This window comes from Balaenoptera acutorostrata, chromosome 9, assembly GCF_949987535.1.
Source record: "Balaenoptera acutorostrata chromosome 9, mBalAcu1.1, whole genome shotgun sequence".
NCBI lineage: Eukaryota > Metazoa > Chordata > Mammalia > Artiodactyla > Balaenopteridae > Balaenoptera > Balaenoptera acutorostrata.
In genome coordinates this window covers 31,889,742-31,914,255 of record NC_080072.1, presented here as the reverse complement: position 1 = coordinate 31,914,255, position 24,514 = coordinate 31,889,742, and the positions used below count along the sequence as shown (strand labels likewise).

The 24,514-nt window shown below is 38.0% G+C and overlaps 1 protein-coding gene across 1 annotated transcript in view; it reads right to left on the bottom strand.

The window, feature by feature from the left end:
* Positions 1 to 2,187: 2,187 nt before the first annotated feature.
* Positions 2,188 to 24,514, bottom strand: part of LGR4 (leucine rich repeat containing G protein-coupled receptor 4) — a 97,469-nt gene continuing 75,142 nt past the window's right edge. The window contains exons 5-18 of the mRNA XM_057552865.1: positions 20,726 to 20,941; positions 19,811 to 19,882; positions 17,863 to 17,931; positions 16,892 to 16,963; positions 16,638 to 16,709; positions 16,233 to 16,301; positions 14,182 to 14,253; positions 13,012 to 13,077; positions 12,230 to 12,301; positions 10,496 to 10,567; positions 10,116 to 10,241; positions 9,155 to 9,270; positions 8,816 to 8,899; positions 2,188 to 5,404 (exon numbers count right to left, since the gene is read on the bottom strand). Of these exons, the coding sequence (XP_057408848.1) occupies positions 4,128 to 5,404; positions 8,816 to 8,899; positions 9,155 to 9,270; positions 10,116 to 10,241; positions 10,496 to 10,567; positions 12,230 to 12,301; positions 13,012 to 13,077; positions 14,182 to 14,253; positions 16,233 to 16,301; positions 16,638 to 16,709; positions 16,892 to 16,963; positions 17,863 to 17,931; positions 19,811 to 19,882; positions 20,726 to 20,941 (2,455 nt within the window). The 3' untranslated portion in view covers positions 2,188 to 4,127. The remainder of the gene's footprint in view (positions 5,405 to 8,815; positions 8,900 to 9,154; positions 9,271 to 10,115; positions 10,242 to 10,495; positions 10,568 to 12,229; positions 12,302 to 13,011; positions 13,078 to 14,181; positions 14,254 to 16,232; positions 16,302 to 16,637; positions 16,710 to 16,891; positions 16,964 to 17,862; positions 17,932 to 19,810; positions 19,883 to 20,725; positions 20,942 to 24,514) is intronic.

Below are 24,514 nucleotides of genomic sequence, written 5' to 3'. Positions count from 1 at the left end.
AAATATGACATGGTTAAAACTATTTAAATGGAATGTAAATTTTGTTAAAATTTTCAGTAAAAACAATGAAAATGGAAGAAAACTAGAGCAATTTAAATGAGTGATAGAGTTGATGGAGGAATAAAATGGCTTGAGTTTTCATTCTCTATCCCAATTACTCAATATTGGTGTATCTGGTTAAAACCTTTTAGGAGAGCATCTCTCGAATCAATAACAGCATCACCCTGGGCCACTTTAGGGCTTCATAAGGGGGTAAACTTGAGAAGCTATTCCCAACAAACATCACCCCACATTACTGAAGCATAGTAGGAGAAAAAAAAACCCCAAGTTTTAGTATGTAAGGGACCTGTATTTGAATCCATGGTTTTCCTCTTAATTTGCTAGTTTTCCCTAAACAAGCTGTTTGGCCTGTCCAAGTTCTGACTTACTCCTCTGTAAAACAGGGAAATAATCTATCATCTCCCAGTCATATTTTATTAATTCTCAAAGCTTCTAGCACGGGACCAGACAAGAGAAAATGGTAAATGGTAACTTGTATCATTCAAACTCCAAAACTTTCCCACTGTAACCTCTTGCTATGGGATCTAAAATGTTTTAAACAAATTATGCCCTTGACGCCTCAGAATCATCATCATGACCAACTACTGCATTATGCTGTAACAATCCTGGAGCTAAGAGGCTAAGAGCCGCTGGTGCTGGTGCTGGTGCTGGTGCTTGAACATAATCAAGTCCTGTGGTCTCCTTTCTTACAGCGCCTTTTCATTACTGGGACAGAAACCATCATCAAGTTTGGTTGCATTATATAAAATGTATAAATAAGCTCAAAAGAGGGCCTCTCCCCTTAAGTTTCAGGGTATTAACTTAGTAACTTCTTACTACTCATTTATTTTCACTTTCATGTTATATTTGAGATAATTCCTATTTTTTGCTGGCTTTGTAAACTTTTGTAAGGGAAGAGTGACCCTTGCTTGAAAATCTGTTTCAAAAATAACATCATTATCAGTGAGTCCTATGGCAATATATTACCCAATTTAAAAAAATGTATCCCTGGACATATTGAAATATTTTCAGATGAAACAATTTGTTTTAGGTTCGCTTCAAAATAATGCAGGGAGCAGAGGGATTAGAGAAGGTGAGTGAATGGGATGAAGGGGAAACAAGATTTACCATGTGCTGTTGACAGCTGCCAAAGCTGGATGTTGGGTATGGGCAGTGAGGGCCTAGGGCATGGGAGGAGGGGCAATCATAGTATTCTACTTTTGGTTATGGGAATTCCAAACATATACTGAAGTTTAAAACAAACAAAAACAAAAAACATCTCAAATTAAGGGGAACTGGGTGCTGGTTTGGGTTCTAATTTGCTGTATGTGTCAGGTATTCACTTAAATTTCATTAGGCCCTCTATTTTCCCATCTGTAAAATGAGGGCTTGATGATTGTGAATACTGAATTATTTCTAAGCACAATAGACCCTTCTTATCTACAGGGGATGTGTCCCAAGACCCCCAGTGGACGCCTGAAACTGTAGATAGTACCAAACCCTATGTATAATATGTTTTTTTTCCCATACAGTTTAATTTATAAATTAGGCACAGTAAGAGAATATCTGAATTGCCAGCATCACTATTCTCATGCTTTGGGGCCATTATTAAGTAAAATAAGGGTTACTTGAACACAAGCACTGAGATAGTCAGAGACAGCTCCTAAGTGACTAACAGGCAGGATACACTGCACAAAGGGATGATTCGTTTCAGAGTAGAACAGCGCAAGATTTCATCACACTACTCAGAAGGGTGTGCAACTTAAAACTTACGAATTTTTTATTTCTAGAATTTTTCATTTAATATTTTTGGACTGCAGTTGACTACAGGCAACTAAAACTATGGAAAGTGAAACCTCAGATAAGGGAAGAAAGGGAGGACTACTGCATTTGAGCAATTGACTATATCTGGAATCATGCAGTTTTTTAAATAATTTGCTTTTAAATAAGATCCAATTGATGGTATCCTCTTAAATTTCACAGTTTGTTTTCCATGAGTATGGTTCAGACTTAAGATAGAATAAAACCTCACTTCTAAATTTCAGCAAAGTGTCCTCTCAACATTTCTTCTAATACTCTTAAAAATATTTGACTTCAATTTGCTTAGTTTAACACTAAGCAACTTCATTAATATACCTAGTATAAATTAAGGCAAAATAGATTGCTTTCCAGAAACTTTAATAATTCAACACACTGCATACAATATTGTATTTCCTACCATATGTAGAGCACAGTTTACCACATATTTTAGATATCTGCTATTCTATTTTTTAAATGAATGCAATGAAAGTATTCAGTAACATGACTTTTGGAAAAAAAAAAAACTTTTAGCTAGATTTTTTTTACCAAGTTATGATTTAATATTTATCAGATGTGTAAATATACAAACATGACAGCAATTTTAAAAACTTGTGAATAGTCGGCCTTACAAAATTACAACACACTGTAAATAAATCCCTCCCACATTTTATACAAACTACATGATTTTGATATACAAAGATTCTGTTTTTATTACACTGACAATATACAACCAAGACTATTTACAATGCAAAAAGTATATAAACCACAATTTAACATTCTGCTACTGGCAGCCACTATAGTGTAGGAGGTAGCTTTAATTAAACGAAATGAACAGAAGCCACATTTCCCAACTTGTGTTCTAAAAATAATTTACATAAGATAAAAATTCATTATATGCACATTATATACAGTTTAATTTTTAAACTGCAATCTAGCTTAATGTTTTTTAGTATCTCCTGAACAACTAATATGGCAGTGGGTTTGCTACTGATTTAGCATATTGTTCAAAGAACATATTGAACATTTATAACTTTAAGACTCCACATAGTGAACATGTCAAAAGTCCATAGGTGAGAATCAAGTAAAATTTTTGATTTTTAAAGACATAGGCCTAAGCTTTATGCCTTTTTTTTTTTTTTCCTTAGTGACATAGTTGGCTTGTCTCACAAGAACACAGTTTCTGAGCTGTTGCACAGGCTCTTGTAAATCAGAGTAAGGGGGAAAATGTATGGCAGCTTCCATGTAATAGTATAGGTTCAGGAGAATCCAGCTCACTAAGAAATCAATGTAAGTGCTTTGTGTCATAATTACTCCCAATTTCTTCCAACTAAATGAAATCACTTGCCACAATTTGCTTTCTGTATAATTTAAACTATAGGTAGATCACATACCAACAAAACTGGAAAATACTGATAGCTCCAAGGATATTAGGACGTGTTTTATCAGTGAGAACATTACACGGAGCCATCGAATCCCTCAGACACTATTCAAGTCCCACGTAAGTAGTTTAGCCAAATCTCCTAATTCACACAGCAATGAGCCCTTTACTTTTTCCTAATAGTGTGATCACAAAACACTGAAGAAAAAATTACTGTGATCGAAACAAAGCAGTGTATAATGACTGAAAACAAATGTGTTTGGTTATTCTTTTAAAAATCTAACAGGTGTTAATATTGTTTTAAAAACATCTTCAGGTTTTAGATTTAAATCGCTTAAACAAAATCGATGATTCTATTATGTCAGAGATGGATTAGAAAATGCAAAACGATGAGGCCTACATGCACCCTCATAGTCCTATCTGGGAAACAGTCCCTTTTTTTGGCCCTGCAGTAAGTTGTCCTGAGATTAATGATGAAACATTAGGTAAAATTAGCAAGACTTTTCCTTCGGTTATACAAAATCACCATTTAAAATATTCTTAAAAAAATATTAACAGCTGTTCTTTATCTTGTGCTTAATTCAGAAATAGGTATAAATTTGCTTCTTATGGATCAGAAAAACCTAACGCTATATTGCTATGATATACATAGAATCTTTTGCAAGTTATACATTTGTTTCAAATAGACTACACATTGCTTGGACACTGCATTTTTTCACCCATTGATAGTTTAGGCACTTGTTCCTTGCAAAGGTCTGGTTTAAGAAATAAACTGCCGCCTTTCTCCTTCTTCTAAGTGACACCAGGCAGTGATCACAGAAGTGCTTCCCAGATGAGAGATCAGACTAGGGTTCATTCTATAAACACCGTGATTTGGGTTGATGGGGGAAACAGTCACAAACACACTGATTCAGTCTTTAACTCTTGGGAGATTGTAAGCATAGCGCACCAAAGGGAACCCTCGACTCTGATAGAAGCAGGCTCGTCCACAGGCCTGCACCTGGTCAGAACTGTCCGAGACAAAGGAATCTTCTTCGTCTGCGTAATCAGAGTGGGCAGACTGCGTGCCACAGTCGGACCAATAGCCGTCCGGTCTTTGGCAAGAACCCACTGCCAAGGCAGGACAGCTGTGTGATTTTATTAAGTGTTTGCAGGACACTGGCTTTGTCAACAGAAAGGATTCACAGCAGTCACACACAGTCAGGTTACCCTGCAAGTGTGAGTACATGCCACAGTCGTAGTAGAAATCCTGTTCCACACAACCAGCTTGGCTGCTGATGGAAACCGACACGGATCCGCTTTTCTTGGTAATATGTCGCTTCAGTAACTTCCAGTCTTCTTTAAACTTTGGGTTGAAGAAGACATACAGGACTGGATTCAGGCAAGCAGGCAATGGGAAAAATATCAGAGTAACAGACTTCATTATTTCGGGGCTGATAGAGATGGCAGTGATCAATGGCGCAAACGAGAAAAACGCTACGGGGCAGAAAAAGATGCAGTTGGTGAAAATGAGCCAAGCAACATGCTTAATCATGCTAGAATGGGAGTTCTCTGAAAGGTCTTCTTTTTCCAAGTTGCAGTAGAGTTTAGTGTAGATGATGGCCATTAATAAAAATGCTAGTGAGTTTAACAGCACTAAGGTTACGGTAAATCCCAATGATGGGGTCTCTCCTGTGGGAAATGGCAAGCACAGAGGTGATGCAGAATATTCCCCTCTGTGGAAAAGGGGAAAACAGCCTGCTACTGCAGCACCCAGAAGAGCAAAAAGGGCAGCAATCCGGAACTGTCTGAGATGATTGCTTTTCCCATTTTTCATTATATCTTTTGCAGATAAGCTTCTTTCGACGGCTGCTAACATTAATAAAAATATGGCACTTTCTGAGGAGAAAACGGCAAGAAACCCAGCTATTTTGCAGCCACTGCCAATCTCCCACCAAATGCCAAACTCGGCAAATCGGCCCCAGGACACAGCATCCAGAAAAGTTAAGATGCCGGTATAGGCTCCCATGAATAAGTTAGATACAGAAATCAAGCCTATGAACAATTTGGAGGAAGGCAGTGATGTACAAGATGCAAATGTTGTTAAAATGACAAGCAGGTTGAAAAACAATGCAACCAAGAAAATGAACCACACAGTAAGACGGATCATCCAACTTCCCAGTAAATGTTCACAGGGCTTAAAAGCACCTAAAATGAAAGAGAGAAAAGACAATTTATAAAAGACCATATTCCATATGATATGGCTTGAGAGAGAAACTAGAATAATCTACTACCAAACTGAACTGATCCAAATTGAAAAGATTACCATTTCTTAGATATTTTAGTCATTGGACTGGGCTATTTAAAAATTTATTTTAATATGTTATTTTAATATATATTTATTTCATTTCTTTTATTAACTATTTGGCAAACCATACAATGATATTTAAAAGAAAATTTTCACTTTTTCTTATACCTAAGTTAATATACATAGCACAGTGTCTAGTACCTGAAAGGTACTTCATAAACTGAGGGCTCGCAATCAGATATACTAGAGTTTGAGTTTAGGGTTCATAACTTGCTGCTCTTACTTGAGAGGGCAACTTAAACCTCTAAGAATTTCATTTTCTCCCTTGTGGATAATAACACCTATTTCACAGCGTTGTGTAGCTTAAGTAAAATTGCATACACAAGGTACTTAAGCGGGCTACTGGGTACATAGTTGGACTTCAGTAAATGTCAGGTCCTTTTCTTCTTCCTTCCTAGTTCCTAATATACTTTATACTAATTATATATTATATGTATGTATAATACATATATTTTTTACACATTTCTTATAGCTTTCAAAAGCAATCTGATGAAGCAGGTTAAGATAGGTATAATTATCCCCATTTTTCATCCAGAGAAACTGAGATTTCAAAGTGTTTGGTTGACTTGACAGAGGTCATTCAGACAGTATGAGAGCCAAATCACACCAATGTTAACTAGTAATGTAAAACTATGTCCAATAAAACCCTGCATAACAAACTAGGATTGCAAGAACTAATTTAGTAGCTGAGTTGTATGTTCTAGCAACTGACTGGCATGCTAGTTATGTCCCAAATGACAACTGTTTTATTTAAAAGTTAGTGAAAACAGGGAGATCAGCTCGGTGCTTTGTGTCCACCTAGAGGGGTGGGATAGGGAGGGTGGGAGGGAGACGCAAGAGGGAGGAGATATGGGGATATATGTTTATGTATAGCTGATTCACTTTGTTATACAGCAGAAACTAACACACCATTTGTAAAGCAATTATACTCCAATACAGATGTTAAAAAAATAATAATAATATTAAAAAAATAAAAGTTAGTGTAGTGAAGAAAAACAAAATTTTGTCTACAGAGCATAAGAAAACTATGTACTGCAATTGCCCAAAAGACACGTTCTAATTTATGTTTCTGGACTGTCCTGAAGTTTGACACATCCCGTAAAGCAACTTAATCATTGAGATAATCACAGACCTAACAAGCCAGCTCTGCACCATTTGTATCGATCTGACTCAAGAAACTTAAAAAAAAAATTTTTTTCTAATTAATTTTTTTATTCCCCCATCAGGGAAGTGTTAAGAGGAACCTTTCACCTTTATCTCTGTATCTGAACTCCACCTTCTGCAAGGAACTAGGAGTAGCTAATCCGACCTGGGAGAACAGGACACCCTTTGGAAAGTGTCTGATTAGTGGGTGGAATTACTTTCCCTCAAAAGCCTGGGAAGCCGGCTCCACCCAGTCTGTCTTTGGAAACATGCTGCTTCCTCCAGTTTTAAAAGAAGGTTCCTGCTCTCCTCCACTTCCTGCTTCTGTGTCAGCACATGGCTGTCTCTGTGCTACTACATACTACAAGTGAGCGGAGTGGAGGAAGCAGACCTGCACTTCACTCCTATTGCCACCTGGGGAGATGAGCTCAGACCAACTCTCCTCCTGGTTGACCCCCAAGGTGTAAAATCAGTGTGGAAGAAATGGAATCTGCATATTCAAGTTTAGACTCCCCTTTAATAAAGACGTTCCAGGCTTCCCTGGTGGCCCAGTGGTTGAGAGTCTGCCTGCCAATGCAGGGGACACGGGTTCGAGCCCTGGTCCGGGAGGATCCCATATGATGCGGAGCAAATGGGCCCGTGAGCCACAATTGCTGAGCCTGCGCATCTGGAGCCTGTGCTCCGCAACAAGAGAGGCCACGATAGTGAGAGGCCCGCGCACTGCGATGAAGAGTGGCCCGCGCTTGCCACAACTGGAGAAAGCCCTCACACAGAAACGAAGATCCAACACAGCCATAAATAAATAAATAAATAAATAAATAAATAAATAAATAAATAAAATTAAAAAAAAAAAAAAAGACATTCCCTTCCTTATGTACATTCTCCAACACAAGAACCCCAGCAGGGCAAATGACCCCTTAACTCCTACCAATCAATACAGAAACTAAAGAACTGCATAGACATAAATGATTCTTGTTAATCCCATTCACTCAGCTGATCACTTTAAGATTATTCTCTGCACCAGGCACTGTGCTAAGTATTAAAAGAACACATACACAGCCTCTGAAGAAGCTCACAATTCAGTAGTAATCATTAAAGAATCCATAATATTTATGATTATGAGTTATAAAATTAATGTCCAGATCATCCTGTGTGACCATATTAATGAGGAATCTACTTCATAGCACACAATTTAGCCATTATGTAAATTTTTCTTTAACAGTAAAATTCTAAATCCATCTTCTTTGATAGATTAGGCAGAATACAGGCCTGACCAAATATGTGGTGTCAATTTAATAACTTTCCCAAGTCTACTGAAGTTCAATGAAATAAAACAGAAAGAAAAATAATGGCAACCCGCTCGTCACAACTAGAGAAAGCCCGCGCACAGCAACGAAGACCCAACGCAGCCTAAATAAATAAATAAATAAATTTTTAAAAAAATTTTATTTATTTATTTATGGCTGCGTTGGGTCTTCGTTGCTGTGCGCGGGCTTTCTCTAGTTGTGGCAAGCGGGGGCCACTCTTCATCGCGGTGCGCAGGCCTCTCACTATCGCGGCCTCTCTTGTTGGGAGCACAGGCTCCAGACACGCAGGCTCAGCAGTTGTGGCTCACGGGCCTAGTTGCTCCGCGGCATGTGGGATCTTCCCAGACCAGGGCTCGAACCCGTGTCCCCTGCATTGGCAGGCAGATTCTCAACCACTGCGCCACTAGGGAAGCCCAATAAATAAATAATTTTTAAAAAAGTAATGGCAAGGTTTCATTACAAAAAAAAAGGGTAACACTAAAAATCCTTACAGAACAGTAACCTCTAGAACTAGACCTAGGGTAAAAGTTGCATGAAGAAAGAGCCTCCCCATCCTTAACGTGCCTAACTCTCATCTGGGGAGCTTGTTAACACAAAGATTCTGAGTCAGTGGGTCTGGGCCTGAGATTCTGCAAGAGATGCCTAAGCTCCTTGCATACAGACCACACGTTGAGTCAGGCCTTATGAAACCATCGAGTTGCACTCCTGTTACAGAAATCACATCTCTCCCTGGAAGTTTTAGGTATATTTGCCTAATGTTTGTTTAAAGCGAGAAACTGCAGTCCAATGTGTTGGGCTTACCTGTCGAGGGTGTACAGTGGATAATGATTTGACTGTGCTCCTCATTTTCAGCACTGCTGGTGACAACTGCTAGGTCAGTGGGACCTGAATATATAACACAAACTGTTTAATTCAAGGTTCAGGCAGTTCAAAAGACCCATCTTTTCCTGCAGTCTTCTCTCTTGTACATGATGTAAGTTCAGCTTGCACCAGGCTTAATAACATATTAAAGATGTCAGGGACACAGTACACAAAAGCCATTTTTCTCCACAGATTTCACATTGATCCTCTGCAAACTGATTACAATAACAGAGACTTTGATTAATGCTGTGTTCTATTTTCAAAAGTTCATGCACTTGCCTTTATCCTTTGCCACACTGTGATCTTGGAGGCTGTTATCTTCTGTGTTTGAATGTGCATAAGAGTCACAACCCCAAAATGCACAGCACTGATAAGCATATGGTACAGATAAAGACCTGGAAAAAATGGCAAAATCTATACTGAAATACCAACTTCACAGACATGCTTTTGTTCTGTAAAAAGTAAATACTTTAAGCTGGTCATTATCCTCTCTGGACTTAGTTTCCTCATCTGTTAAAAAGCTCTGGTATCAGATGACACCATGAGTTTCTCCATTTATATAAGGTATGCTTTTAAAAACAATTTGAATCAAGCCATCTTTAAAATTTAATAGCAATACTGCAATTTAAAGTGAAATCTTATCAGACTCCTTTTATAAATGAATTAACCACACCCAATTTATCATATGAAACTGGTAGTTTCATTTAAAATTAATGTCCCAGGTCATTTGTGACTTTACAACATTAAATGAATTCACTTTGTTCATATAAGTATAATGAAAATATTTATTCGCTTCTCCCATAATAATATTCCCAAACCCTCTCTCTGCTATATCTAGTGAGGTCCCCTCTCTACTATATCTAGTGAGGTCCCCTCTCTAACTCTAATGTCTCTGTGAAGTATTATCACATTGTATCAATTTTCTGTAGGTTCACATGTGCTTTCTGCCATCTTGTTGCAAATGACAAATCCCACTATATACAAAACCATTCTGATGAAGGGCTAGATTATCTCTTTGACAGCAACATGGTCTGCAATTCATGTTCTCAACAACTATGGACTAATGCTCATGTTCTATTTTTTTCCAAGTTTGTGAGGACTGAGGTTGAAAATACTCTTCAATGACAGCCTCCCAGAAAATCTGGGAACCACAGCAAAAAAAAAACAAAACCCCAGGACACTCTATAATCTGGAGCCTTACCAAAACTTCCACAAAAAAGAAAAATAAGCAAAAACACACCTGAGATTAACAAAGTCTTTTGCTGCTAAGGCTTCTTTCAGCTTGAAGTTGCCCACAAGTTTCAGTTGATTTAGTCCATTTAGGCCTTCCGTTGGAAATGAAGTTAATTCATTGAAACTTATATCTCTAAAATGTGAATAAGACTTCAAATTAACTCCTAAGACACAAATCTGTACATGCGTTAACATCACAAGTATCAGAGCTCTAAGAGGAAGTTTAGGTGTGCGAAAACCATTTCAGAAGCTGCCACTACATCATAGCAGGTTAGCATTTATACAAGGGAACACTAAAAAGAGAAAATGATTTGGGTAGGACAATGCTGAAACACAAGTTTCTGCAGACTGTTCACTACTTTCATGATACTGCTGCATGAAACTTACAGGTTGGTTATTGACCCAAGCTTGGCAAAAGCTCTGTCGTGAATTTCATGGATGAGGTTTCTACTCAGATCTCTGCAATTATAAAAATAAATTGTTACTCTTTTGAAATACATTCCAAATGCAGACTACACTTTAGAATCTGCTGTAGTCACAATATCCCTGATAAGATAACAAAGATCTTTAATCTTGTTCAACAACATTTTTAATGTTTATGTTAAAGTCCTTCCCTTCACAGCCAAATATTTCTTGGAATGTGTTCCAGGGAGCAGTAATTCTAGCTGGCATCTGTTTCAAACAGTTGTGAATTTTCTCCACCTTATCATTCTGATACTAGTTCAAAAATATAAATGATATGATATAACTTCTGGTACTATTAACTAGGTGAGGAAAAGCACAGCTCCTGACAAAGCTGAAAATAAAAACAGGCTTCAGGTTATTTGCCTTCTCAAAGGTTAGTGATAAGGCCCTGAGGGAAGACAAATAATCAATATGCAAACAAGAGCATTCCAGAAGGGCTTCAGATATCATTCTTTCCCCAAGCAGGAAATAAAAACCATATCAACACCAGAGCCATATACTATATTCAGGAACACACCCTGAGGAATTCTGATATTACAGAATTAATAAAACAGAGAAATAATCTGCAACCACACTTACACGGAGCCTTAATGGAAATTTAAAGATAGGTTAAATTCATTCCATGACACATCTCCTGGATAACAGGAAAATTCGACAGACTCGGTTCCAAATCATGAAAAGGCCAGCTAGCTTTTCATTGTTGTCACTTATCAGCGCTCTAGAAGTGATGGCAGCTGGGAGCCAGTCCCCTTCCCCACTACTGCCCAGACCCACAGGAAGCCTGTTAGCAACAAGGAGAGGTCCAGCAACCCAACTACCAATCAAGTATTTTTCTAGTAGACGCATGTTTAATTTCTTAATGGGGATCTACTGGAAAACATGATTTTAGTATACGTAATTTCACTTCACTGTCAATGTTTCAAATTCTTTTCTGTATTAAAAAAAATTGTTCCCTATTTAGTGTATTGCATCTTCTGCATTGCATGAAGGCCGTGACATGGTCTTAGTCATCTCTGTATTCCCAAGTGCTTAATAGAGTACCAGGCACAAATATGCACTCAAATACAAATCACTTTTTAAATGAGTGCTTCTACTGCATATTAGCTGTGTTTGCCATGATAGGTACCCCAGTGCAGGGGTCAGCAAACTTTTTCTGTAGAGGGCCAGATAGTAAATATCCTTCACCTCTGGGGGTCACACAGTCTCTACTGCAACTATTTGACTATGCCTTAGTACGGTGAAAGCAGCTTTAGGCAATTCTTAAACAAATAGGCAGGGCTGTGTTCTAATAAAACTTAATTTACAGAAACAGGAGGCACGCTGGATCTGACCCACAGGCTATAGTTTGCCCACCCAGCCCCTAACGAACTGACAAACTTCATTATTATGACTTGAAAACACACAAGATGCGTTTCTCAAGCTATACACATTATACTTTTTCACTCACAAATGGGCAATCTCATAAATTAGCTAAGGTGAAAAAATGCTGAAAGGAAATTATTTATGAAGTACCATGTGGTAAAGTTTGAAAAACAATATTCATGCATAATAAATCCTATATTTAAGTATATCTACTAACATGGGAATTATAAGGATACATTAATTTACAGTTTAACAAAAAATTTATTTGTCTTTAATAATCACAGAGGAACTTACAGAATCCTTAGGGATGTCAGGCCTTGAAAAGTATCTTCCTTTATTTGGTGGATCTGATTACGTTGCAAAGAACTAAAAAAAGAATAAGAATTAAAGATGAAAGAAAGAGAGAAAAAAAGAGAGAAAATATTTTCTATTTTGAAAAATAACATTTCTTAATTAAACTTTTTCTAAGTTTAAACATTCATCCATGAGTAACATTAATTGATCTTGTTGAAAGTAAAACAAACTGTTGTTTCCTCGTCTAGAAGATGAAAGGGCTAGACTAATTGGTATTTCATCCAAAATTACACTGAGAGTTAAGGTACACTATCTAAATTCTTCACCAACTCCACACAGGCGTGAGAGCAGGAAGACAACATAGTGAGAAAGGACCCAAGACAATGCAACCATACCAAGTACCACAGAAGGAAGGTCAGAGGAAGGAGGAGATAAAACGTGGGAGTATAAGTTCCTCCCTTTCCTGACCTCTCAGTCAACTCCCACCAGAGCTGTCCTTTATAGCTACACTGTAGATATCCACATCTGGACCAGTTTTTTGTTTGGTTGGTTTTTCATATACACCGCCCTCCTCCTCATACCATCTCATAGAATGCCTGACAGGTGCCCAATAAATGCTGGTCGCATGAACACACTTGGTACCATTGGATATTTATTCATAGGAACATCTGATTATGTGAATTTCTAAGATCTTAATATGAAAGCCATTTATTTACAATAGGAAAGGCTCAATGAATTAACCATAGACCATAGCAAAAAGAGTAAGTCAAAGACCAACTTACATTTCTTCCAGAGCATGGCAACCATTAAAGCTGGGCAGGTCTTTTATATCGTTATAAGATAAGTCCCTTAAAATAATGGAAATTAACAAATTAATTTTATCTTATCAGAATACTACATTATGAAAGCTGTACTCAGAAGCATTGAAAGCAGTGCTAAGATCTGTAATAAAGAGATACGGCTGAACAAGAAAAGCAACTTTTTTTTTTTACCTAAGACTCATAAGCTTTCTAGAGCACCTACCTCAGTGACAGAACAGGCTTAAGACTGGCAAACTTCAAGTACATAATGTTGGGTATAGACAATATAAAATATATTTTAAAACATTAAGAATATACAATAAATATGGAAAATACAGTGCAGAAAATATATAAAAATTATGTCCAAATGGTAGAGTTATGAGTTTTTTAATTTATATTTTTATAATATCATTATACCATAAATAATTTCTATGTTGTTATTGAATTTAAAAGCTGTAAGAGGAGTGTTATATGTAATCACATTTTAAAAAATATTTATAGTAAATAAAAAATTGGGACTAGTTAACTCTGTTAATCCCATGCAGTGTTTCCTCAATGTTATCATTGTGTTTGATACTCCATGACACCATTTAATTACTTGCTTGATCAGTCAGTCATTTATTTTGTTACTATCTCTTGCCACTGAATACTTGTTAACAACTTAGTAACTTAATTGTTTGTTCTTGTGACAATTTTACATCCTTTATTTACTTTTAATTTCCAGGGCAGCTTGGAGATTTTGGAAAGCTCCATGCTTAATTGGTTCCTGATCCAAGAAAAGATTGGGGCTCTTACTTGGGTTATGGATGAAAGAGCAGCATACAGAGAGCTAACTCCCCTGGGGCAACTAGAATAAGGGTGAGGAGTCAGGATGAAAAAAGAAATCAAGGAAGAGCCTAGTTTGGTTTTACTTTGTTCAAAGTAAAGTCACAAGATGTGAGATATACACATAGCTGTAAAATCAAATTCAGATAAACATTACCTACCCAGGGGGATACTAGAACTCCTGCTCATTTCCATGAAGGGAACCAATAAGAAATAATTATACCTTAATGTCACCGAATGAAAAGAGTTCATTAAAAATAAAACTCAACATGTGTGAAGTACATAAAACAAAGAAAGGCAGGAGAAGGGAAGAAGAATCCAACTTACAAAGTTCTAAGCATCTTTTGTTCTTGGCACAAATTACTGGATATGCTGCTTATCTTTGTACCAGTCAAGGTCCTATGGAAAAACATGGTCTAAGAAATGATTCAAGTTGAGATGGTAAACAAAATGCTATTCTCATATAGAAAAATACATGTTCACATACTTGCATATGGACTAGAGTCTATGTATCCCACTGCCTAACTACTCCCTAAAGTAAGGCACGTGGGAAGAAGAATGAACCCTCGATACCCATATTATTTTCATAGTAACGCAGAAGAGCTTGTGACACGAGAAGTTAATATTGTCCAGGTGATAAGCCTGAGTTCTCATGTGGACCAACAGAAAAAAATGAATCCATAGTCACAGCCTGAACACAGTCACCTGCAAGTTCTGTCACCCCCTCACACCCAAAACATTTGAAACCAGGATAGCATCCTGCCCCCCCAAACCATGTTTCTATCTTTTCTTTCAATCAACCTGACTCAATGTTCTGAAATTTTCTTTTAATCCCTGTATGATCAGGCCACTCAAGATGGCTGTTCTCTTGCTCTCTGTATAGCCCCTGCCTGACCAGGGCGTGCTTTACCTACACCCTACTCACATGACTGACATTCCTTGCCCCAGACCCCAGCTAGTGATAGTTCTTATCAAAGGGTGGTTAGGGGCATGCCCCTCTGCTGGTTTCCCTGCTAACTAATGAGCCAACCTGATGTCAATTCCTATAACTGGCAATCTCCCCTTCCCCCCACCCCCCGGGAGCGAAGACTGCCACCATGTCCTGCCTGCCGTGTGCCAGAGGAGTGTTGCTCCAGGACCTTGCCTCAGACATGTAGGCTCCCCCATCCATTAAACCACTGCTGTCTCTGTTACTGACTCTGGGCTCTTTCTTCGGTCTTGAAGCTGGACAAGTACAGGTCTTGTAGACCTGAGGGGTGCAGCCCAGCAATCCCCTCCCTTTCTACCTCCCCATCTGCAGTCAATCACCAGTTCCTGTTCTTTCTTCTTCTGTAGGTCTCAGCATCTGACCCTCTCCATTTGTACTGCTACTATGCAGATCAAGGGTGAAATGATACAGAGAGGGGTAGAGGAATCTCAGGCCACACGGAGGAACTCCAGTGATGGATTGAAGACACAGAACTCGCATGGTTAAATGTGTTCATTTAGCCAAGTGGAGTATTCCCATGGCCTCCTCACCATTCTACCTCTAGTCTCTCTCTTCTTACCCTCCTCACGCCTCCTCCTCCAACATTTTCAACACCTCCAAACTGCCGTTAAGAGTCGAGTTTAAACTCCTTAGCTCAATGCTTCCCAACTTTTCTTACATCTTGGCATACATGAGCGTTGTAACTTCTGCAGCACCCTGTGGTAAGGCTCCTTGTGGCAGAGACCCTAACCACGTCAGGCCCCACGTAGCTTCTGGAGGGCTGAGGTCATCAAGATCTTAGATGCACCTGCAACCCATTCACAGACCACCCACTGAGAAGCTTTACCATAACCAAATGTTCAATACTCAAGGTTTGTCATTTTAAAATTACAAGCCCAACAACTTTCCAGATTTCTCCACATCATTCCCCATTTGATTATGAACATGCAATTTTAGCTATATTTGATCATCTGTATGCCATACCTGAGTATATTTTCAGTATCTCCGGTTTTACTAAATCCTGCCTTTCTAAATAAAAGACCAGGTCTGGGAAACCTGACAGTATCCAATTTTGAAACATTTCACCTCTTCCATAAAGCCTTTTCTGATAGTCTACATCGATTGCTCCACTTCTGAACCCCTAAAGCACTGCTTCTCATTTGGTACTTACTTACTGCCTTATATTTTCAGTGACCCTTTCAGAACTTACCTCTCACATACTAGGCTATATACTCTACCTGAGGTGACTGACTCCAAACCCAATATACCCATCTCTACGCATGATATTCACAAACCAAGATTGTAGAAATCAACATTAACTCATCATCATCACCAAAAAGCACTGGCAACCTATTAGCAGGCCAGTGTGGTGTTATCTTTACACAGCCCTTCTTCAAAGGGCCACACTTACAGACTCTCCAGATGGACAGTTCCAGTCAGATTGGGGAACTGCTGTACCATGCTTGCACCACGAATGACTCTTTAAGAAATTGGGAGATAAAAAGTAATTTAAAATAAAACATTTTCATAGATAATATTTTCATTTTATTTTTTAAACAGCTTACAATTACAGTACCATTATACCTAAAAAGAAGATTAGTTTCATCTCTTGATTCGACCTGAAAGTGTGATAATTTTGACCAAGTGTTCACATAAATAAGAGCCATCATGAATTTTCAAAATTGTCTTTTGGATTTCCACCCAAGAAAAATAAAATAAAAGATTGTTTTCTGGAGCTACAATGATAAATTCTAGTTTTCCATTAAAGCAACTGTGTAAATATTCAGGTTTGTTTTTAAATTTCTATAATACTTACAAGGAATGCAGATCAGATAAATTGTGAAATGCTGAGTTCCCCACAAAAGACAGAGGATTATCATACAAATGTCTGTAAAAATAGCCAAAAAAGCAAAGTTTTCATATGTTCACAAGCACTCCAACACTAAATCTATGTTCACAAAGCTCATATATCTAACAGCCTGAATTTTCATTCTTTATCCAGATGTTTGGCATTGTACAGACATTGCTTTACATGATTACATATTAAAAAAAAAATTCAAAACTACTTACATAGTTCTTAAGAGTGGATTACCATCAAATGCTCCATCAGGAATAATAGAAATAGAATTACTGTGAAATAACCTACAAAGATAGAAGAAAAATATTTTGAAATGCTTATCCCCTTGTGAAATAAGTTAAAACCTGAATATCTACTACTGTTCAGTAGGATGTAAAATATAACTGATAACAACTACATGAAAATTTCAAAAATGTGGGGAAACTGAATTTTTAATTCCATCTCATCTTTTTCAGGACCATACCTAATTCTTTTTAAACCCACTGCTTAACCTACTACCACTGCCAGGTCCCTTATATACATTTAGCTTGCTTCATCCTCAAAGAACTTTAGACTGCAAGAATCATAGGTATTCTAACCCCAAAATCTCTCTCACTGTCACCTGCATTTAGTTTTTAAGCAATGCATCTCAGAATATTAGCTATCAATTTATGACACACGATCTCTGTTATGCCATGTGCATTCTTATCTCTGACCTTGACAAATCCAACATCTAAAATGCTCCCTCATCTCTTTCATTTATCTAAATATTTCCATTCTTTCAAGTCCAGTCAAATTCCTTCTCTTTGGTGATGTCTTTTCCAATGACCCCAAGCCTCAATGAGGTCTTTTTCTGGAATGATTTATTTATCCTATTCATTCAGCACTTATTTCCACCTAGAAACTGCTCTCTGTCTGTCTTACATGGTCAGCCTCCCCAGTGGGACTAAGACCACAGCTCCTACAAAGCAGAGACCATACCTTATGGCTTGTTTCACCAGAATCCAGCCCTATACAGTAATCTATGCTCAAAATTGTCAGTACTAGCCAATATAATCCAATCTGTATGATCGTGTGTGTGTGTGTGTGTGTGTGTATTATGATACATGTAATGGAACAAAGATGTTCTAAAATCTCATTGTTGGAACATTAAATGGTGAGTTCTAGGGATATTAAGGCACAGATAGAGCAAAGCAATACTCACAGCTCTTTCAGGCTGGGAAGGGCTTTAATAGCCTGAGGAAATTCCCCCAAATTATTATAGTTCAAGTCCCTAGAAAAAATTGGAAAAATACGTAAGAACATTGAAGGATAGTCACAATTTATAAGGTATTTTGGTACAAATTTTTTTTTTATTTTTAAATCACATCCTCTGGATGGTAATCTTTCTTTGACAACAAATTGCCAGTCCATTTAATTAAATTTACACCTTTTCTTAGATTACTGAATAGAAAAAAGAATCTTAATTCTTCTATGATGTTTTAAGTCAACAACTTTAAAAGCTCAAAGAATTCTCAGAATCACATATTACTGGTGCATTAAATAAACAAATCACCTGAATGGCAGTTCTCCATAAAATAGAATTTATTGACTATCATTTGTAAATGACAATAGCCTGAAACTGAGGTTTCTATTTTAGGTTTAGAGTGGCTTCCTGAAATTCTGGTATGAGGGCAGCTGACCTCAGCCCTAACATCAGCAGGATGACCTAAGTATGAATAAGGAGAAGGACCAGGACGGTTTCATACAACTACGGTCCTCAAGTAGGTTACAAATTGTTGAAAAAGTTCCATTAATTAGGAGAGAGAAAAGCCATAGTGATCTGTACTTTTAAAAGTCTTAATTCTGAGTGTATTTTATTTATTTATTTTTTGGCCATGCCACAAGGCATGTGGGATCTTAGTTCCCCGACCAGGTATCGAACCCTCATCCCTTGCACTGGAAGCGCGGAGGTCTTAACCACTGGACAGTCAGGGAAGTCCCTCTGAGTGTATTTAAACTTTAATTTCTTTTAACCTAAAGAGAATGTTAGCATATGATCAGCGATTGATTTCAGAATGAGAGTAAATAAAATCAAAAGGCCAGCACCTTAGAGACCAATGTTGTTTTCCTTTTCTACATAGAAAAAAATGGTAAATAAAAATTTAACTGGGAAGAAAAGGTTTAATTTTAATATAATTAGAATAATATATTGGAATAATACAAGGTTTAGGATCAGAAGACCCACCCAGTCTTTTGTTCCACTGGTATCTACATACTTAGAAGAACTGGGTTTGGCAGTATCTTTTTCAAGAGCTTCAACTTTCAAATATCCACTGATGCTTACTATCTTTTAGTGGTTTAAACAGGAAAGTGAATTAATAGAGTACTAAAAGATTTTAAGTCTTCTCATTGACTGACAGTTAACCCAAAAATTCAATTAAACAAAATATTACAAACCCTAAGCATTCCAATCAGATGTTACTCACCCATCTAACTGGGACATTCTCTGTATCATTTACTATACCACAATGGCAAATATTATAAATCTCTGAATAAAGGCAACTAGTACAAACCAAAACAACAAAAACAAAGATCCTACTCTTGATTACACACAGCTGCACTATGTCTTTTGCTCATATCATGGTACAATGGACAGGTTTGAAACAGCCAGAATTCTCAAACACTTTAACAATAGAAACAACAATAAAAGTATCCTAAGCAAAATGGAAACCTTCATTGCATTTAGCATATAAAAGCAGAGATGGTATTCAAACCCACTGTTAACAATTAGCAAGGCAACTGAGATGAGGGAGAAAACAAAGAAACAAAACAACTTTTCCAGTATTAATTTTATAAGGTTCAAAGTTCCAAAACTGCCTATCATACTAACAAAAACCAAAGTTTTTGAAAAGGTGTACAGCTTGGCAGACTGAGCTGGTTTTACCATGTCCTTTTGTAAGAAATATCAATCTTGTGCGCCATTTTTAACCAGAAACCTAGATTAGTTTTCATGACTGTGTTATCTGAAGGCAAGACTTTAGTCATGTATTAAAGCAAATTAATAATGAGCTGAACTTAAGACCGTTACTTTTTTCCTTTTTCTGCAATGAAATGCAAAATTGCACTGTCAACTTCCCAAATGTGATCATCCAAAATACGAATAAACTTACAAGGTCTCCAGGTTATCAAGTCCATCGAAACAGCGTTGACCCAGGCTTTTAATTTTATTGTTATGAAGATGCCTACGGAAAAAAGCATCAAAATGACTTTTGCCTCACCCAGAAGCAACTATTATAATGTTTTACATGTCTAAATTGGTAGAGCTTAAAGGAATGGTGCAGCTAAACATTGCAACACTTGACTAATGGAAAACAAATAGCATTGGGTAGATATCTCTTGATAAACACTGCACAGACTCGGATTCACTGAACATAGGAGGCCAGTGGAAAAGGAACATATCTCTAGTGGAAAAGGGGTGCACACATGGAAGATTCTTGAGTATTTACCCATATCCAAACAAAAGTTTTGATGAGCTTTTAATTATATGAAGCGAAACTTTGATGAGTTCTCCTATGGGGAGGTGGGGGAAATTTCAGCTTACATCAGTGAGAATTGGTAACAGATTTTACAAGAAATGCCACTTTTTTATGTCCAAGTTTTTGAAACAACAGAAAATCACATACTCTTTGACTAGACAGTAAAAACATGAAATATCACTGAAACTCATTTTCTATGGGCATCTCCAAAAGGATTCTGCCTCTTTTAACACTGAATGCATTGCTGGGATACAAGTAAAAGCTGTACCAATGTTTGCTGAATGACCCACTTTCTTCTCCTGACTACAAATGGCCATTTATTTTTGAGAGATTCAACTGTTATCATCGAACGTTAATTTTTTAAAAATTATCCTGTTTTGTATTTTTAAAAGTCAGCACATGTAATTTTGTAAAAAAGGCAGATCCCCCAAACACCAGCTCTCCAAGAACATACTCAGTGAGGTACTTTCATAACAATTTGTCACAAGAACTGTGCTGTTGCCCCCAAATTAACACAAATATATAGTATTAAAAGGGGTGGATACTTACAGAACCACCAGGCTGGACAGGTTAGTAAATGCAAAATCCGGGATGCTGGAGATTTTGTTGAGAGCCAAGGTCAGCGCCTGCAGGGTCGGCAGATTGCTGAGGGGATGCACTGGCACCTCTGTCAAACTGTTGTCATCCAGCCACAGATGCCGTAACTGAGTGAGCCCCTCAAAACTGTCCTCAGGCACTGCGGTGATATGGTTGGCATCTAGACGCCTGACAGAAAAAAAACAACCACCTTCAATAATGGATTCTAGTGGAATGAGTCAAGGCAAGTCACACAACTCTTAGGGTTCAAAAAAAAAAAAAAAAAATGGAGTTATAAAAATGACCAAAGCCACAGCATCCCTTATTTCTTTAATTTCACTAGAAGTTTTCCTAAAATCTAACAATGTTTCCAAGACCAGCATATGGAACTCAGTTGTCTCCCTTCCTTCATAACAAAGGGATGCGTACAAATCTGAATCCTTCAAGAATCCTTGGCTAAGCACAACTGTACGGCAGAATGATATATTAAAGAAAGAAAGAAACCCTCAAAGCTCAAGCTCGAATTTCATGTTTCAGAATGTACTTATCAAAAATATAGAAAAACAGGGACTTCCTTGGTGGCGCAGTGGTTAAGAATCCGCCTGCCAATGCAGGGGACACGGGTTCAATCCCTGGCCTGGGAAGATCCCACGTGCCGCGGAGCAACTAAGCCCGTGCACCATGACTGCTGAAGCCTGCGCTCTAGAGCCCGTGCTCTGCAACAAGAGAAGCCATGACAATGAGAAACCCGCACATCGCAACAAAGAGTAGCCCCCCCTGGCTACAACTAGAGAAAGCCTGCCCGCAGCAGCGAAGACCCAACACAGCCAAAAATAAATAAATAAATTTATTAAAAAAATATATATATATATATATACAGAAAAACAACAAGAAGAAACTAAGCTGACCAAATAATCTATTTTACTTACAGTTTTATAACTAATATTTGATATTAAATTTAATTGCTATTCTGACTTGGTACCAAAGGGGAAAGAGTAAGAACATATTTACAATTTTTTTCTACGGCAACAAACCATTTCCATAGATTCTCAACAATCCTTATTACCACCAGGCAAGTTAAAAATATAAGTGTCACGTACTGGCAAAGCAACCCTCTCCTCTTCTCTTAGGCCTAAGTACATTTGAAAAATTAGTTTGTCAAAATTAACAGATATTAAGAAAAAGGCAAACTGTCCCGAGGAAAAAATTAAACAGCTCCTTCGATCAACGTTACTGTGGCTTTAGAGTTTCTTTGATTTTCCCCAAAATTTTGGAATTAAGGACACCTTACTAATAGGATTACCCATACTTAAAAATTAAATCCCCATCTGAAAATCTGAGAAACCAAGTCCTAAATGTTAGTGTTGACACAACCAGGCGTAATTGTTGGAATAACTGCTTTTCGCCAAAATGACAAGTTAGTATTAATATGATGAGGAACCATATGCACCAGGCAAATCACAACTTTCTTTGCAAATACCTTGTTGATATAACCTCACTATTTAAATACATATCTCACAGGCTTGGATCTCTTGGTGAAAATTAGGGAACACTAGAAAACAGCTGCAAGGTCAAAACGGCAGCCCATTTTTTTAAAGAAATCAACTTTGGCAGCCTTCAAGTTCAGGAAATTCTGACTTCAGAGTGGTTTTTGTGCCTCCTGTTTCCCTGTGCTGCTCCAGCTTCGGATCCTGCCATAAGTGTCCCTTTCCCCTCCATGCAAGTGCTGAGCCCCCGCTCCCAACTAACTGCCCCAGCCCCAAATGCAGTCTCCTTTCCAGAGGCAGATTGGCTGAGGTCAAAGACCCTTGGTCCCGTTAAGGATCTGATGGAAGCCTTCTGTTTGATAGGATAACTTGAAGAGCACTAAAAAGTGGGGAGATTCAGAAACTGAGCAGCTGCCTTAAGAATCCACTTAGAAACAAACAGTTTTAGGTTTGTTTATTCCTTGTACTTTCTAGAACCTACCTACCCCTGAGAAGAGACAGGCATCCTTTATATAACAGATTGGCAAAGTACTGGCTACAGAGCTGCTTAGCAGATTTTCTTTAACGAGTAGATGACAGTGTGTTCAAGCACACACACATACACACATACACACGCACACGCTTCACAGCCTCAAGGAACTTCTACTTAGGGAGAGACAGACATTTTGTTGGGGCGGAGGGAGTTAAGGACATTTATTTCACATTCACACATCTGGACATTTTCTATAAATAATGTGGAGCTGAAATATAATCATACAATTAACCATATAATGCAACTAAATCATGCAATTAAATTCTACACGTAGCTAAATCTATCTGCAATTCATGCAACACATGTAAACTGAGAATCTTATTAGGCACAAAAGGTAAAAATGGTGAACACGACAGGAATGAGGAGACTGACCCACATTCTAGTGGGGACGGACCCACAATATAATTAACAGACTGAAAAATGACTGGAGAGTGCTTAAAAAGTGCTATGAAGTAAATAAACAGGGTACTGAGATCAGGATTAGCAGGGGCTGAGGGGGCGGGTAGCTTCTTACAATGTATTGGTCAGGAAAAGCATCTCTAAGAAGGTGGCATTAAACTGAGATCCAGAGCAAGTGGCAAAGGAAGCTGCGCAAGGAGTGTTTGAGGCAACGGGAACAGTGAGGGCAGAGACTCAGTAGCAGAAACCAACTGGGTGTGGTCCCAGCAACTCCCAGAAGGTCCGAGTGACTAGAACACAGGAGGAAGAGAGTGGAGGGTCCAGGGAGACACAGATGCGGATGCAAATGGGGACCAGATGACGCAGAGCCCCATTAGGCCAGGTGAGGATTTAGATTGTATTTTAAGCACAAACTGAAATCCCTCCCCAGTTTCTCAGTGTCACAACAGTTTAAAAGTTTAAATTGCTCATGTTATAAGAATGAGGATAATGTTCATTCACACTCAACAAAATAATGAGCAGCGCTTCCCACACACACACACACACACACACACACACAACACTCCACTGACATTAAGTCCTCTCTATATGTGTTTCATTAAGATGTACATCCAGTATAAGGTGAATAAGTACTCGGGATGTAATGCACAACATGATAGATATAATTAACACCGCTGAATGTTACATATAAATGCTGTTAAGAGAATAAATCCTGAGCTCTCATCAAAAGGAAAAAAATTTTTTTTTCTATTTCTTTAAGTATCTGTATGAGATGATGTATTTTCACTAAATTTATTGTGGTAATTATTTCATGATGTACATAAGTCAAATCATTATGCTGTACACCTTAAACTTATACAGTACTATATGTCAATCATATTTCAATAAAACGGGAAGAAAAAAAAGATGTGGCAAAAAACTATAATAAGAAAAGTTGTCTAGACTTATTTATTTATTTATTTATTTATTTATCTATCTATCTATCTGTCTTGGTTGTGTTGGGTCTTCGTTGCTGCGCACAGGCTTTCTCTAGTTGCAGCGAGCGGGGGCTACTCTGCGTTGTGGTGCACAGGCTTCTCATTGCAGTGGTTTCTCTTGCTGCAGAGCCCGGGCTCTAGGCACGCGGCCTTCAGTAGTTGTGGCACGTGGGCTCAGTAGTTGTGGCTCACGGGCTGTAGAGCACAGGCTCAGTAGTTGCGGCGCACGGGCTCAGTTGCTCTGCGGCATGTGGGATCCCCCCGGACCAGGGATCAAACCCGTGTCCCCTGCATTGGCAGGCAGACTTTTAACCACTGTGCCACCAGGGAAGTCCCTTCTAGACCTTTTTAACATAAGTCCAGTATT